General features: G+C 39.8%; 1 protein-coding gene across 1 annotated transcript; it reads left to right on the top strand.

Moving 5' to 3' along the window:
- The first annotated feature begins 2,344 nt into the window (after nucleotides 1-2,344).
- Nucleotides 2,345-12,805, top strand: MRPL19 (mitochondrial ribosomal protein L19). The gene is made up of 6 exons (XM_086326754.1): nucleotides 2,345-2,469; nucleotides 2,661-2,778; nucleotides 6,024-6,142; nucleotides 6,347-6,481; nucleotides 12,207-12,388; nucleotides 12,481-12,805. Exons 1-6 carry the CDS (start codon nucleotides 2,367-2,369, stop codon nucleotides 12,700-12,702), a joined length of 879 nt encoding a protein of 292 aa, XP_086182880.1. The 5' UTR covers nucleotides 2,345-2,366; the 3' UTR covers nucleotides 12,703-12,805.
- The last annotated feature ends 4,468 nt before the right edge of the window (nucleotides 12,806-17,273 follow it).

A 17,273-nucleotide genomic window follows, 5' to 3' on the forward strand; every position in this document is an offset into this window, starting at 1 on the left:
AGAGACCTTGTTGTGCGAGTGAGAGGGGAAGAGTGAGAGTGAGACAGCAAGAGGAAGTGAGAGTCAGAGACCCCTCGGATTCCTGCACAGTCAGAAATCATGTTTGTACCATGTCTCAGAGGACAGCGTCAGCTGTGTCACCCAAGCATTACTTGAATCTGCACTGCCTGGGGAATTCCCCGGCCACCCCCTGTGTTGGGGGAGCCATAATGCTGTGAACTGACAGAGATTATGCCCTGCGGGTCTTGAAAGCAAAGGGGAGAGTGAGAGAAAGAAGGCAGGAGCAAAAGTCAGGGGCCTCAAGCCACAGCTGGGCGAGGCCAGCAATTTACCTTGACTTTCTGAATTCCCAGGTCTCAGCACCAGATATGATCTCGGGTGGCCTCACCCGCAATGGCTTGGAGCAGGGCTTGGGTTCCCAGCCAGAGATTCAGGCTGGGTTGTGGCAGTGAAAGTACCAGATCATAGCCACTAGACCAGTGGTCAGTGACAAGGGCCCTGGCCCTTCAGCTTTGCATAAAAGGAAAGTAGTGAAGCAAGTAAACTATTTATTAAGGGGAAAAGAGTTCAGTACATGTGTATAGGCACAAGGGCACATTCAGAGGGAGAGTGTCTGGGTTGCACCCTCTGGCAGTTTGAATTACTTTTATGGGGTATTTCTTCTGGGTTTCCTTTGGCCGATCATTTTGATTTGCGTGGTTCACAGTTCATATTTGGTATGTCTCAGGATCATCCCATGAGCATGCATGCATCTTTTAGCAAAGATGAATTTTACTAAAAATGCATCTCAGTAGGGAACATCCCTTGACAGAACACCCTTGTGGCCTCCAAGGAGCCTTTTCTGTGCATGTGTGGTTGTGAAAGAGAATTCTCTACTGGCTGAGAATGAGAAATATGTGATCCAGGCAGGGCTCAGCCTTCTCCCTTGCTGCTGCTGCTAAATCGCCTTAGACTGGTCCAACTCTGTGTGACCCCATAGATGGCAGCCCACCAGGCTCCTCTATCCCTGGGATTCTCCAGACAAGAATACTGGAGTGGGTTGCCATTTCCTTCTCCAATGCATGCATGCATGCTAAGTCGCTTCCATTGTGTCCTGACTCTGTGCGACCCTATGGACAGTAGCCCACCAGGCTCCCCCGTCCCTGGGATTCTCCAGGCAAGAACACTGGAGTGGGTTGCCATTTCCTTCTCCAATGCATGAAAGTGAAAGGTGAAAGTGAAGTCGCTCAGTCATGCCCGACCCCTAGCAACCCCATGGATTGCAGCCTACCAGGCTCTTCCGTCCATGATTGTCCTGCTACTCTTAGAGTTTCAGTCTAAGGGGAATGAATCTCTTACCGCTTTATCCTGGGGGGAACCATCTACCTCCTGCCTCAAGGTGCACCCAGTTTTCAGGGTAATATTATGACTACCTACAATTGTCCAGTCCAAACTCAAGTTTAGCTCCTTAGGGAAGTAATGCTCTCTGTAGTCTCAGACTTGTGCCACTCCTTCTGTCAACAACTATTTTCTTTTTTCTTTGCATTCAACGAAGAGTGAGGACCAGCTAGATGCTGAGAGAAAATGGTGAGAAAAAGACAACCTTCACACCCTCAGGAGCCTGCAGTATAAGGGTGGAGTTAGAATCTAATCCAATAAATACACAAGTAATTAAAAATTAAATTAATAATTAAAATTGTAAATGACATCAGAGTTGCTAATGGAACGATGAGAGTCTATAATGAGAATTTTGACAAGCTGAAGTCTTGCCTGAGAAATTGAAGATAAATAATTGAGGATTCAAGAGGAAGGAAAGCTTTCTAGGCTGAGAGAACACCCGGGTGGACAGATATAACTTGGCACATTACGGAAAACTAGAGAAATATAGTTCAGTTCAGTTTAGTTGCTCAGTAGTGTCCGACTCTTTGCGACCCCATGGACTTCAGCACGCCAGACCTCCCTGTTCATCACCAACTCCCGGAGTTTACTCAAACTCATGTCCATTGAGTCGGTGATGCCGTCCAACTATCTCATTCTCTGTCGTCCCCTTCTCCTTCCGCCTTCAATCTTTCCTAGCATCAGGGTCTTTTCAGCTCTTAGCATCAGGTGGCCAAAGTATTGGAGTTTCAGTTTCAACATCAGTCCTTCCAATGAATTCCAATGAATATTCAGGACTGATTTCCTTTAGCATGGACTGGTTGGATCTCCTTGTAGAGAAATACAGTGCTCTTTCCCTAAGATAGTCAGGCCCTTGTGCAGCACGGGGCTCGGGTGGTTAGAGAAAGACTTGACTATTTTGTCCTGTAGAAGCTGCCATCTGGCCGTAGGCGGCCGCTTCCTTGTCGCACTGATCACTGGGAGTTGTAGTCTCAACAGAGAGCTCAAGCATGGCGGCCTCTATCGCAAGGGGCTGCCCGGCTGCAAAGGGTCTGGGCCCGAGCTTTCGATCCGCCAGGGCTCTACTCCCTGTGTCAACCTCTGTCGCCAGCCGTAAGTGCAGCGGAGCTTGCTAGCCGGGGGCAGAAGGAGCTTCGGGTCAGGCTAGGGGAGAAGCGAGCCTGGAAGTCACGGGCGACCTCGGAGGAGCCTCTCGTGGGACCGGGAGTTGGGGGGAGAGTGCGAGGTTTCAGGGGCTCTGGGCTGCGGGAAGCAGTCTTGACCTCTGTGGTGTGCCCCTGCAGGGGTCCTGGCGGGGCCGGGCCGGCGGCAGATCACTGGACCTTCTGAGCCTGGCGTGTTCCAGCCACCGCCGAAACCGGTTATAGTGGACAAGCGCGGCCCCCAGCGCCGGGAAAGCAGGTGAGGCCACCCGACCTGGAAGCGATTCTTGCATTTTGGGGTCTGTGCGTTCTCAAACCTATAGTTGGTTCTGAAGTCTGAAGCGGGTCTTATCCTAGGATCTGGAACTCCCAGGATAAGAGCTTGTGTGCAGAATTCATGAATCTGGGAAGCACACCGAGCTCAGGTTTGTCTTCCTGGCTCTCCCAAGCCAGCATTTTCTGCAGTCATACTAGATCAGAACTTCAAGTAGAGATTCCCCAGACTGGAAGCTCTTTGGCCTGTACCAAGAGTTTTTCTGTGAAGTACGTCGTATTTTACCTGTTGATGTTAAGGAACGGATCTTACTTCCCTAAGTGGAAATGGATTGGCCCAAACAGCCTGTTGTAGTTTCCCAACTTATCGTATTTTAGTGTCCCTGCAAAAGCGATACAGTGGTAGAAATTTCCGCTAATTTGTGCTTGAAATTTGCTCTTCAAAACAGTGTGCTTAAAATCCTGGTTAAGGGACTTCCCTGGTGGTCCAATGGCTAAGACTGGGTGCTCCCAATGTAGAGGGCCTGGTTCGGATCCCTGGTCGGGGAACTAGATCCCACATGTGGCAACTAAAGTTCCACAGGCTGCAAGATGGAATATCCCGCCTACAGCGATTAAGACCCAGCAGGGCCAAACAATTAATTAAAAATAAATATTTTCTAAAAACCTGGTACAGTGGTAACTTTGGAGTACATGTAAATTTAGATGATCTAGGATTTGCAGAAACTGTTTCTGTAAACTTGTATAACAACTTTATTAAAAAGCAAATATTAGGGGGGAAAATTGGTGTGATTTAAGCTATATGAAGGGCTTTGCTAGTAGCTCAGATGGTAAAGCATCTGCCTGCAATGCAGAAGATCCGGGTTCAATACCTCGGTTGGGAAGATCCCCTGGAGAAGGAAATGGCAACCCACTCCAGTATTCTTGCCTGGAGAATTCCAAGGACAGAGGAGCATGGTGGGCTACAGTCCATGAGGGTGGCAAAAAGTCAGACAGGACTGAGCGACCAACACCCACAGGCTATATGAAAGAGTTCTATATTGTCGATTGGATTATCTCTGTGTGTGCATTTGTGTTTAACATTTTATATATCCTGTGATTGTAAGTTGAAATAAACTTGAATTCATGGAACTGAGAGACTCAGAAAATATTTCTCTGTACTTTTTTTTAAGGTAGAAAAGGAATATTTCTCTTAAATGGCAACACTTAATATAATTCAGTTAAATGGGAATAACTACTTTGATAAATAATTTGACAAGATTTAGTAAATTTGAGGTTGTACCTTTCCACCCAGATAGTATACAATTTAAGGAAAGTCGTATGTACTGAGAGACATGTAATATGTACAAGGAGACAAAAATGAACACAAAAGTAATGTTTGTAATAAAAATTTAGAAGTAGCCTAGATATCCTTCAGGAGGTGAATGGGCAAATACATTCACGCAATGCACTATTACACAACAATGGAACATAAATAAACTAGAGTTAACATGGATGAACTTCACAAATACGATGTGTGAAAAAGCAACCTGCAGAAGAATTGACAAGTATTGTAGCATTTTTATATTGCCCATACATTCATACATATGTAAAGTTTAAAAAAATGTATAGGGGAAATTCTTGACTTTCACAGAGCAATCAAATCTGGTTTTCCAAATAGTGGTACAAGCTGACATGTGTCTCCCGATGTGATAGAATAAGAAGATCACATCATCACCTCGGTAGTATTTTTACCAAAATGTTTAACCTCAGTCTAGGCATGTGGAAACAATAAACAAATCCAGAATCCAGCAGTGGTCTATAACGCGATAGGCTTTGACTCTTCAAAGAAAAAAATCATTACAAATTGTGGATATGGAAGAGTACTAGTTTAAGACAATAAAAACCAGATATAATGTGTGAAGCTTGATTATAGTTTGAAATGGGCAACAGAAGCTATAAAAGACCTTTTTCAGGACCAATTAGGCACATTTAAATATGAACTATGTTAGATTATACTATTGAATTAATGCTGAAGTTCTTAGGTGTCATAAAGGTATTGTGATAAATGTAAGAAAATTCTTATCTTAGTGGAAGCCTTCTAAAGTATTGAAGGACTAAATGCCTTACTATTTGACATTTTCAAATGGTTCAGGAAAAAATTATATATAAAGCAAATCTGGCAAAATGTTGGTAGTTGGTGAAATTACATGAAGTATATATGAGTGTTCATTGTATTTCATTTTTTTTGGTAAGTTTGAAGCATTTTAAAGTAGGAAATTGAGGAAAAGGAAGAAATTCTTAGGAATAATCATCATCAAATTAATTATCCCATAGTAATTAACTGTGGAGCTTCCCTGGTGACTCAGTGGTAAAGAATCCACCTGCCAATGTAGGAGACACAGTTTTGATCCCTGGGTCAGGAAGATCCCCTGGAGAAGGAAATGGCAGAAGATCTGGGTTCAATACCTCGGTTGGGAAGATCCCCTGGAGAAGGAAATGGCGACCCACTCCAGTATTCTTGCCTGGGAAATCCCATGGACAGAGGAGCCTGGTGGGCTACAAGTCCATGGGGTCACTGAAGAGTCAGACACAACTTAGCAACTAATGCACAACAACAACAAAATTAACTGTGGGGATAGGGAGGGTACACTGGAGCTTCAACTGTATTGATAATTTATTTCTTGAGATGGGTGACAGGGACAGGTATGCTCATTGTAATGTCATTTATACTTTTCTATAGATTAAACATTTTATAATTAGTTTAAAATCAGTTTGAGAATAGGGAGATTATTTTTAAAGTTAGTTTGCAGTTGATGATTTATATGTTTATATCTTTTCCAACATAATTTACTGTAACATGTACAACTCAACATGAAGCCTATAGGTTATAGACTTTGGAATCTGACAGACATGCCTACATTTAATGATATATTTATAGCTAATTTAATAATAAATCTGTTATTTACTGTCTCCAAGCTTCATTTTCTTCATCTGTGAAAAGGAGATGATGACACCAAAATCATGTTTAATAAAACTTAACACAATGCTTGGTGAGTACTCAGGAATTGTTAGCTGTTTTCATGAGAATTGACAACAATTATAGAAATAAGGTGGACTTTTTTTATTTAGAGAAGAAAGAATAAAACATGTCAGCATCCTAATCTTTTACTTTTTTTGGTAAAACAATGGTTTCTGTTTTAATGGTCTTTAAGTTTGCTTTTAATTTATTTTACTTTATATTTTTCATAGGTTCTTGAGTCCTGAATTCATTCCTCCAAGGGGAAGAACAAATCCTCTGAAATTTCAAATAGAAAGAAAAGATATGTTAGAAAGGAGAAAAATACTCCACATTCCAGAGTTCTACGTTGGTCAGTAAGAGCTGGATGCTTTTATCATTAGTGGTAGGAGGGTTAGTTTTCATGATACATGAAATTGTTTTTCAAACAGGTTTTGCCCATATGAGGTACTTATTTCTAATATTAATATATTTTGGAAGTTTTGGAGTTATGTGGAAATACTGTTGTTCGACTCTGCATCTCATGTAAAAGTTCACTTCTCCTTTGAATTTGTAGGAAGCATTCTTCGTGTTACTACTGCTGACCCATATGCCAATGGAAAAACCAGCCAGTTTCTGGGGATTTGCATCCAGAGATCAGGAAAAGGACTTGGAGCTACTTTTATCCTTAGGAATACTATTGAAGGACAAGGTAGGTTTCATTTCATTATTTTCATTTTCTGGAAAATGTTATCTCAGGAGTCTTTTCTGTTTTCTTCATTCTGGAATAAGACTCTGGAACCTGAAAGTAAAAGAGAACTCTGAGGGATGACATGGAGCCTGTGGCCTAAAAACGTATGAGAACTGAGGTTGCTTCCAAAGGCTTCTTTTGTTACAGAGACAACAACCATTAGAAGTGGACTTTCCAAATCATAGCAACCTCAAAATATGAGACAAGTGACTATAAAACAGTGTAGGGACATTTATTTTTGGACCAAATAACCCTTGAAAACATTAAGATAAACATAATAATGTCCTTATAAGTTACTTTCTCCTGAAATGAATGGCCCCCATTTTGCTTTATATTACAACAGTCACCACAATTAATAAGAACTGGAGGAATTTTTTTTAAGGCAAAATTATTTTTGCTATGCCAATAAGATAGGGGAATGTGTGGTAAAATTCTAGAAAAATTATGAATCAAAATGGCAGGAACATGGATGGACTTGGAGAATATTGAAAGTGTGAAAGTGTTAATCCCTCAGTCTTGTCTGACTCTTTGTGACCCCCTGGACTGCAGCCCTCCAAGCTCCTCTGTCCATGGAATTCTCCAGGCCAGAATAGTGAAGTGGGTTGCCATTTTCTCCTCCAAAGAATCTTCCCAACCCAGGAATTGAACCCGGGTCTCCTGCCTTGCAGGCAGATTCTTTATTGTCTGAACCTTCAGGGAAGTCCTATTTCACTAAGTGAAATAAGTCAGATAGAGAAGGACAAGTTATCGTTTCTATGTGAAATCTAAAAACTACAGCTAGTGAATATAACAAAAAAGAAGCAAACTCACAGATACAGAGAACAAACCGGTGGTAGCTAGTGGGGAGAGAAAAAGGGGAGGGGCAATATAGGGGTGGCAGATTTAAAAAGTACAAACTACTGTGTATAAAATAAGCTACAAGATATGTTGTACAACACGGGAAGTGTGGTTGATATTGTACTGGTTTGAGCAAACTCCGGGAAATGGTGAAGGACAGGGAAGCCTGGCATGCTACAGTGCCTGGCCCACAAAGAGTCGGACACGACTTAGCAACTGAGCAACAACAGCAACTGTACTGTAAGTATAAATGGAGTGTAACTTTTAAAAATTGTGAATGACCTTATTATACACATATAATTTCCATAACGTTGTACAGCAACTATACTTCAATAAAATAAACATGAATAAAACTAAAAAAGATTTTTTTTAAAGAAATAAAAGGCCAAAAAAAAAAAATGGTAAGAACAGTAAACTTTTCATACTTAAAGTTGTATGCTTCATGGTCCCCGGCAGTGAAGTACTATGTTGAAAGAAATTGAACATATGAAAGTGGTGTATGTCTCCCTTATCCTATGGTGCTGTGCATGTAGGACCTCAGCAGAAATGATCACAGAAACTTATGCCTCTAATCACGTTGTGTACTTGGAGAAATCTTATCATAGAAAGACACGAGCAAAGGTGTGATAGACCTCAGTAGATTTTTTTTTTTTTAATTGCGATAATAGTTTCTATCTCCCAGGAGTTTGTTGTTCATTCGCTAAGTCGTGTCTACCTCTTTGTGACCCCATGGACTGCGGCATGCCAGGCTTCCCTGTCCCTCACTATCTCTGGGAGTTTACTCAAACTCATGTCCATGAGTCAGTGATGCCGTCCAACCATCTGTCTCTGGCACCCGCTTCTGCCCTCAATCTTTCCCAGCATCAGGGTCTCTTTCAGTGAGTCAGCTCTTCGCATCAGGTGGCCAAAATATCGGAGTTTCAGGTTCAGCATCAGTCCTTCCAATGAATATACAGGGTTGATTTCCTTTAGGATTGACTGGTTTGATCTCTTTGCTGTCCAAGGGACTTTCAAGAGTCTTCTCCAGCACCACAGTCTGAAAGCATCAATTCTTCAGCGCTCAGCCTTCTTTATGGTCCGACTCACACATCCGTACATGACTACTGGAAAAACCATAGCTTTTACTCTATGGACCTTTGCCAGCAAAGTGCTATCTCTGCTTTTTATAGGCTTTCTAGATTTGTCATAGCTTTCCTTCCAAGAAGCAAGCATCTAACTTCATGACTGCAGTCACTGTCCACGGTGATTTTGGAGCCCAAGAAAATGAAATCTGCCACTGTTTCCATTTTTTCCCCATCTATTTATCATGAAGTGATGAGACTGGTCACCATGATCTTAATTGTTTGAATGTTGAGGTGTTTTTTTTTTTTTTTTCCAATTTATTTTATTCATTTGGCTGCACTGGGTCTTAGTTGTGGCATGTGGAATCTAGCTCCCTGACCAGGGATCAAACTGGGGCCCTCTTCTTTGGGAGTTCAGTCTTAGCCACTGGACCACCAGGCATGCATGCTGAGTAGCTTCAGTCATGTCTTTGCAACCCTATGAACTGTAGCCCATTAGGCTCCTCTGTCCATGGGATTCTCCAGGCAAGAATACTGGAGTGGGTTGCTGTGCCCCCATCCAAAGGATCTTCCCAACCCAGGGATCAAACCTGGGTCTCCTGCATTGCAGGCAGATTATTTACCACTGAGCCACGTGGGAAGCCCTCCTGGACCACCAGGGAAGTCCCAAATGCTGAGTTTGAAGTCAGCTATTTCACTCTCCTCTTTCATTCTCAAGAGGCTCTTTAGTTCTTCTTCGATTTCTGCCATGAGGATGGTGTCATCTGCATATCTGAGGTTGTTGATATTTCTTCCAGCAGTCTTGATTCCAGCTTGTGTTTCATCCAGCCTGGCATTTTACATGATGTACTCTGCATATAAGTTAAATAAGCAGGATAACAATATACAGCTGTGACATACTCCTTTCCTAATTTGGAACCAGTTCATTGTTCCATGTCTGGTTCTAACTGTTGCTTCTTAAACTGCATACAGGTTTCTTAGGAGGCAGGTCAGGTGGTCTGGTATTCCCATCTCTTTCAGAATTTTCCACAGTTTATTGTGATCCACACAATCAAAGGCTTTAGCATAGTCAGTGAAGCAGAAGTAGATGTTTTCCTGGGATTCTCTTGCTTTTTTCTATGATCCAGTGGATGTTGACAATTTAATCTCTGGTTCCTCTGCCTTTTCTAAATCCAGCTTGTACATCTGGAGGTTCTTGGTTCAGGTACTGTTGAAGCCTAGCTTGAAGGATTTTGAGCATTACCTTGCTAGCATGTGAAATGAGCATAGTTGTACAGTAGTTTGAACATCCTTTGGCACTGCCTTTCTTTGGAATTGGAATGAAAATTGCCCTTTTCCAGTCCTGTATCCATTGCTGAGTTTTCCAAATTTGCTGGCGTATTGAACGCAGCACTTTAACAGCAACATCTCTTAAGATTTGCAATAGCTCAGCTTGGGTTCCATCACCTCCACTAGCTTTGTTCATCATAATGCTTCCTAAGGCCCACTTGGCTTCACACTCCAGGATGTCAGGCTCGAGGTGAGTGACCACACCATCATGGTTATCTGGGTCATGAAGATCTTTTTGTACAGTTATTCTGTGAATCCTTGCCACCTCTTCTTAATCTCTTCTGCTTCCGTCACGGTCCTTGCCATTTCTGTCCTTCGTTGTGCCTGTTTTTGTATGAAATGTTTCCCCGGCACCCTAGTCGTTCCCATCCTATTGTTTTCGTCTATTTCTTTGCGATGTTCACTTAAGAAGGCTTTGTTATCTCTCCTTGCTATTCCGTGGAACTCTGCACTGAGTTCCCTTTCTGTTTTGCCTTTTGCTTCTCTTCTTTTCTCAAATATTTGTAAAGCCTGGTCAGACAACCATTTTGTCTTTTTTATTTCTTTGGGATAGTTTTGGTCACTACCTCCATCCATAGTTTTTCAGGCGCTCTGTCCATCAGATCTACCTCCCTGGGTTGTGGTCAGTTAATTTTCATGTTGTATGTGAAGCACTTGACACAGAATTCTCAAAAGTATTAGGTCTGTCTTGCCGTTTTCTACCATTAACATTTTGACTGTGACCTGCTTGTACCTTCCACATTGATACTTCCTACTTTGATGATTCTTCCTAGTCCCTTGGTTTTAAATACCATTCATGTGGTATTAATTCCCAGATTTATGTTGATGACTGACCCTTTCCTTATTCCAGATACTCACATACCTGTTTGACATCTCCATTTGGGTATCTTGTTAAAGCAAGTTCAAAACAGAACTACATTTCCTTCATAATGTGTTCTTTTCACAGGTTTGTTTTTTTGTTTTTTCTTTTCTATTTCCATAAGTTGTATTACTCCGTACCCATTTACTTAAACCCAAAACTTAGGAGCTTTTTTAGTTATTCATTTTCACACATCCAGTCAGCAAGTTTTCATGGCTTAATCTCCAGAAACTTTATCCCAGCTGTGTCTGTGTGTCCACCTCCATTGCTACCACTCTTGTCCTTGCCACCATCATCTCCTGCCTGCAGCTGTGCAGTATCCTTGGCTTACCTTCCTGATCCACCAAGTTACTATACTTTAGCCAAATGGACCTTTTTCTGGTTTTTCCAACATGGTAGGTTTGTTAAGAGCCCAGAGCCTTTGTATTTGCTGTTCTTTCTGCCTGGAGCATTCTTGGCCCTTTGTAGTATCAGTTGAAATGCTATCTTTTCAAAGAAACTTTTCCTGACGATACTATTTAAAGTTGCTCCTGGGAATTCCCTGGTGGTCCAGTGGTTAGTACTTGATGCTTTGCTGTCAGTCCCTGGTGGGGAACTAAGATCCCACAAGCTGCATGGTTCAGGATGAATAAAGTTGCCCCTTTCTCAGTCACAATATAATTCCTGTATTGTGTTCACTATATGAAATTACCTTGCTGGTTTTTTTATTTATTGTTTGCCCTCATCTGCCGACTCAATGGACATGGGTTTGGGTAGACTCTGGCAGTTGGTGATGGATAGGGAGGCCTGGTGTGCTGCGGTTCATGGGGTCGCAAAGAGTCGGACATGACTGAGCAGTGACTGAACTGAACTGAACTAGAACATAAGCTTTATGAGAAGAGAAGGGTTTTACCTATTTTGCTTTTGCTGTAGGCACAGCTCCTAAATCAGTGCCTATAACAGAATAGATGTAGAGTGAAACTTGATTAAATCCTGGTATTAACACTAGATGTTAATGTTGATCCTATGTTTTACTATCTATATTTCTCTTGGGTCAGAATACACACTTCCCTTTAAATGTTCCTCATACAGATTATATATATTAACCTTTTATATCAGCATCTTGGAAACACTCAAAGCTGTTCCTCCCATAGAGGGCACAGAATATTTATAAACCTAGGCCATCTTACGAGGACTTCTTAATCAAAATTAGAACTTAAAAATTGTACTTACTCTTTTGAATCATTAATTCTGTTGCTTTAAATGTAGAAGATCCAGTTTTATTAAAGTAATTGGGAAATAAACAAGAATATGAGTGAAGAATTTATTCAAACTTCCAACTAATACTGCCAAAACCAAAGAGATAAATGGCTCATTATATTTATAGAAGACATTTTTCTTTAGACTTTATCATTCTAACTCAGGTTTTCTCATTTTTTTAATCTAGTGGATTTATTTCTATTTCTTTCAATAATCTTCATTTCAAAGGTTACAAATTTATATCACATTTCCTACATGCAAAAACCCTGAGCTAATTCCTTCATGAAATAGTCTTTATTGTAGTATGAGGTGTATGCAGGAATCTGAATTTAGATTGTAAGAATATGTTTTCTCTTTTTAGGTGTTGAGATTTGCTTTGAACTTTATAATCCTCGAATCCAGGAGATCCAAGTTGTCAAATTAGAGAAACGGCTCGACGATAGTTTGCTGTACTTGCGAGATGCCCTTCCTGAATACAGCACTTTTGATATGAACATGCAGCCAGTAGCACAAGAACCTAGCCGAGAAGTTCCTATTAATCAGGTATAAGTTGTACATTTGGAACTGGAAGTTCAAGAATAACTTTTCTTGGCAATTATCAGCCTAATTTGTTCCTTTTCTTATATCTTCCTTAGCTAAAAGTAAAAATGAAGCCAAAACCCTGGTCCAAACGCTGGGAACGTCCAAAATTTAATGTTAAAGGGATCAGATTTGACCTTTGTTTAACTGAAGAGCAAATGAAAGAAGCCCAGAAATGGAGTCAGCCATGGCTTGAGTTTGATATGATGAGGGAATATGACACATCAAAGATTGAAGCTGCAATATGGAATGAAATTGAAGCATCGAAAAGTTCCTGATCTGAGAATGCATTTGGTTACTGGCAGAGGATATACTGACTCTCAGAGGATTTATTTAGAAACCAATTTAATCTCATATATAAAGACATAGTCATTAAATCAATTAAGCGTTCTTTTATGAATTTTATTTAAAAAATCATCACACCCATTTATTATTTTAAAAAGAAAAATGTGCATGCCAAGTGGTCTGATGTCCATTCTTTTAATGGAGGCAAAGCTATAATAGCATCAAACTGTTACTGGAATGCTCTTCATTGAGCTTGGGATCTGAACAAGGAAGTCAGTAGGATGATTTTTTGAATTTGTGAAATAAATTATAAATACAAAAAAGTATATGATTGAAAGAGTAATAATAAAATAAGCATTATATACCCACCACCAGATTAAAAAGTAAAACATTTGTAATATCAAAGGAGGTTAGGAAATAGAGCATTTAGTAGAATCTAAGAAGACTTGTGTGTCTGTAATTGCATCCGTCCCCTCTCCCACATGTAGGCAGTATCCCAACTTTGTGTTAATCATTCCCTTGCATTTCTTTTAGTTTATTACATAACGTACATTCTTAAACAGTACATTTACTTTTGAAAAATCTGTTTGCAGGTGTAAAAGGACAAGATTGCCTTTTTTGTTGTGCTGGGTGTCAGAGCATGAGAGGGCTTCTCCGCTTGAGCACACTGACTTTTCTTGTTGCTGTGCATGGGCTCTCTAGTTGTGGCGCGAGGGCTTAGTTGCTCTTTGGCATGTGGGATCTTGGTTCCCCAACCAGGGATTGAACCCTGGTTTGATCCAGTGTCCCCAGCGTTGGAAGGTGGATTCTTAACCACTGGACCACTAGGGAGTCCCAACATTGTCATTATTGCAGGGAGAGCATAATGAAGTTCTTTGGATCATAGTTGCTTCAGCTTCCATGAGAGTTTACAAAAGGATACTCCACATGAGTATCTTCCTTTGGTCAGTCTCCAAAGTAAAGGTTTCCAGTCTCCTTCCTGGAGGCTAAGGGTCTTTCTACCCTTAACCATATTGAAGAAAAAGAATGAGATTTCTGGCACACTATATTTTTATGACCATCCTGTCCATCCTCTCCCCCACACAAGTGCCTGCAGTCCTGAAAACTGTTCTAGCTTCTCTAGAGAAACCTCCTAAAATTAACTGATGTGGAGGAGGGCCAGACAAGCAATTGTGGGGAGCTGGGAAAGGGATACCCTGTTTGAAACTTCAGATAGTTTCATCAGGTTCTCACTAGTTTAGCCACTGTCCTTGACCCCCTAGTTGCTGATCTGCCGACTAACAATTGAGGTTAACTGGATTGGTTCTCATCTTTTTCCACTGCTGGCTTGGTTTGCCTTTTTTAAGTCTGCCAGTCCATTCATGTTTTTTCAGCTTTTAAAATTTTGCTCTGCTTGTTTCTTGTCCTGTTCTTCTTGTGGTTTTATATCTCATCCATATGTTTCTTGACATTTTCTACTATTTGCATCTTGTCCTGTTTTCTCCTTCCTTGTAGGTTTTCTTTTCCCTGTGGTATACTTTGGTGGTTATTTGAATAATTTATTTGACAAATTAACCTATTTAGCCACTTTCCCCAGTAATAGATTTCTTTTGAAGAAATTTTCAGATATTAGTCCTTGGGGTTCTCAACATTCAGGGCTATCTTGCTCTTTCACTAACAGTTACACAGCCACCTACTTTCAGAAAGCAACATATATACCATCATTCACTTATTTAGATTACTTGCTGAGATAGCCTCTCAAAATTTTAACAGTCTATGCCCTACATTTTCTTCTCTTGTCAGAAGAGAACCATTAAAATTTGTTCATTTTTTACCTTGATAAACACACTTCAGCGTTGGTAGAAGGGCAGATGAATGGTACATTTCGAGACTAAAGCTGTGCAAATGTATGATTGGCTCATGAGTACATGTGCTTATAACAACATAGCCAGTCATGTTTTTTACTCTATAAAATTTCTTTAAAATTCTTTTGAATTTTCCCCCAGAAAAAACAGATCTTAATAAATTTTTATTGTAATATATATATATATTACCATAATAAAAATTGATATTAAAAATGATTACAACAAAATTTATCATTTTAACCATTTTTAAATATGCAACTTTAGTGGCATTAATTACTTTCATATTGTGCGGCCATCACCGTTATCTTCAAAACTTTTTCATCACTCTAGAAAGGAGCTGTAACTAGTAAGTAGTAACTCCCAATTCCTCTCTCTGTCAGCTCCTGGTAAGTTCTAATCTACTCACTTTATGAATTTACCTATTCTGATTCTTAAAAGTGGAATCATACAGTATTTGTTCTTTTTTAATATTTTAAAAACATATACTCCAGGTATATACATATCTTGGAGTATAATTGCTAGATCATATTTTGAACTTTCCCTTATACTTTCTTTGATCTATTGGTTGTTAAAGAACGTTAATTGCCACATTTAATATGCCACAAGTGAAGTTTCCACTTCTTTTGTTACTGATTTCTTCATTCCATTGTGGTCAGAGAAGATACTTAGTGTGATTTCCGTCTTTTTTAAAAATAGAATAAAGTCACATTTTACAAAATAATTTTATTTATTTATTTATTCAGCTTTTGGCGGTGGTGGATCTTTGTTCTGCACGAGCGTTTTCTGTAGTTGCAGTGAGTGAGGGCTCCTGTCTAGTTGCAGTGTGCAGGCTTCTCATTGTGGTGGCTTATCATGTAAAGCACAAGCTCTAAGGAGCATGTTGTGCCTCCTGGGCTCTAGAGCACAGGTTCAATAGTGGTGCGTGGGTATAGTTGCTCCGCAGCATGTGGGATCTTCCCAGATCAGGGACTGAACCCGTGTCTCCTGAATTGGCAGGCAGATTCTTCACCACTAAGTCACCATGGAGGCCCTGTATGTAGTCTTTTAAAATGCACTAAAAATTGTTCTGTGGCCTAACATATGGTCTGGACAACATGCCTTGTGCACTTGAGAAACATACTTTACTGTTGTTGGATGGAGAGTTTTATCTGTCTGTTAGGTCTAGTTTGTTTATAGTGTTGTTGAAATCTTGTTTCCTCATTGATCTTCTGTCTAAAGGTTTTATCCATTTTTCAAGAGTGGAATATTGAAGTTTCTAACAATTCTTATAGAGCTGTCTACTTTACTCTTCGATTCTGTCAATGTTTGCTTCATATATTTGGGGGCATCTGTCATTTTGTGTATAAATTTTATTTTCCTGATGAATTTTTATCAATATGTAATATGCATTTTAGTTTCTTAAAACAATTTTTGGCTTACAGTCTTATTTTGCTTAATACTAGTATACGCACCTCAATTCTCCTTTGCTTACTATTTACATAGAATATCTTTTTATGTCCTTTCACTTTCAACATATCTGTGTCTTTGAAGCTAAAGTGAGTCTCTTAGCATATAGCATATTGTCCTTAGCCTATAGTTGGATCATTTGATTTTATCCATTTTGCTGATATTTGCCTTCTGTTTGGAGAGTTTATTTAATTCATTTACAGTTAAAGTAATTAGTATAAGGAAGAACTGCCACTTGTTGTCTTTATGTATTATACATTTTTTGTTTCTCATTACTGTCTTCTATGTTGATTTTTTGGTGGTGAACCATTATGATTCCCTTCTTATTTCACTTTTGCATATAGTTGTTAAATATTTTCTTTGTGGTTACTATGAGGGTTATAGTCAACATTATATAGTCTAATTTGAATTGATTATCAGTTTGAGTTCAACAACAAACAAAATTTCTAGTCCTATGAAGCTCTATTCTCCCTTTATTGATGTCACAAATTACATCTTCATATATTGTGTGCCTGATAATATAATTATTTTGTTGCACTGCTCTTTTAAGTCATGTAACTGTTAGTCGCTCAGTTGTGTCCGACTCTTTGGAACCCCATGGACTGTAACCCACCAGGCTCCTCTGTCCATGAGATTCCCCAGGCAAGAATACTGGAGTGGGTCTCCATTTCCTTCTCCAGGGGATCGTCCCAACCCAGGGATCAAACCTGGGTCTTCTTTAAGTATGAGATAAAACAGAGTTACCAAACAAAATTACAACAATAATAGCTATTATATTTTCCCATGTATTTACCTTTACTAGAGGTCTTTATCACAAACTAGATGTAGATTCAAGTTACTGCCTACATTCTGCCTGAAGTACTCCCTTTAGCCTTTCTTGTAGGACAGGTCTAGTTGTAATGAACTGTCTTAGGTTTTGTTTATATGGCAGTGCCTTTATTTATACTTTTTGAAGGTCAGTTCTTCTAGATAAGAGTATTTTTTGTTGACAGTATTTTTCTCTCAGCAAATTAAATATCTCCTGGCATCTGATTTCTGATGAGATTTGTCTGTTAAATTTACTGAGGATATTTTGATCATGAGTTGCTTCTCCTTTGCTGCTTTCAGGATTGTCTCCTTGTCTTTTGCCAGTTTGATTATAATACGTCTTGGTGTGCGCCTCTGAATTTAACTGCTTGGAGTTCATTGAGATTCTTGGACTTGGAGATTCATATTTGTCATCAAATGTTGGCTGTATTTGACCATTCTTTCTTCAAATATTCTTTCTGATCCTT

The sequence above is a fragment of the Bos grunniens genome, chromosome 11, assembly GCF_055505025.1.
Source record: "Bos grunniens cultivar Pamir isolate PY7600 chromosome 11, Bosgru_T2T1.0, whole genome shotgun sequence".
Classification (NCBI taxonomy): domain Eukaryota; kingdom Metazoa; phylum Chordata; class Mammalia; order Artiodactyla; family Bovidae; genus Bos; species Bos grunniens.

Coding starts and splice junctions, on each gene's coding strand:
- MRPL19 (XM_086326754.1), top strand. CDS start 2,367: ATGGCGGCCTCTATCGCAAGGGGCTGCCCGGCTGCAAAGGGTCTGGGC. Junction 6,143..6,346: donor CATTCCAGAGTTCTACGTTG/GTCAGTAAGAGC, acceptor TTGAATTTGTAG/GAAGCATTCTTCGTGTTACT. Junction 6,482..12,206: donor GAATACTATTGAAGGACAAG/GTAGGTTTCATT, acceptor TTCTCTTTTTAG/GTGTTGAGATTTGCTTTGAA.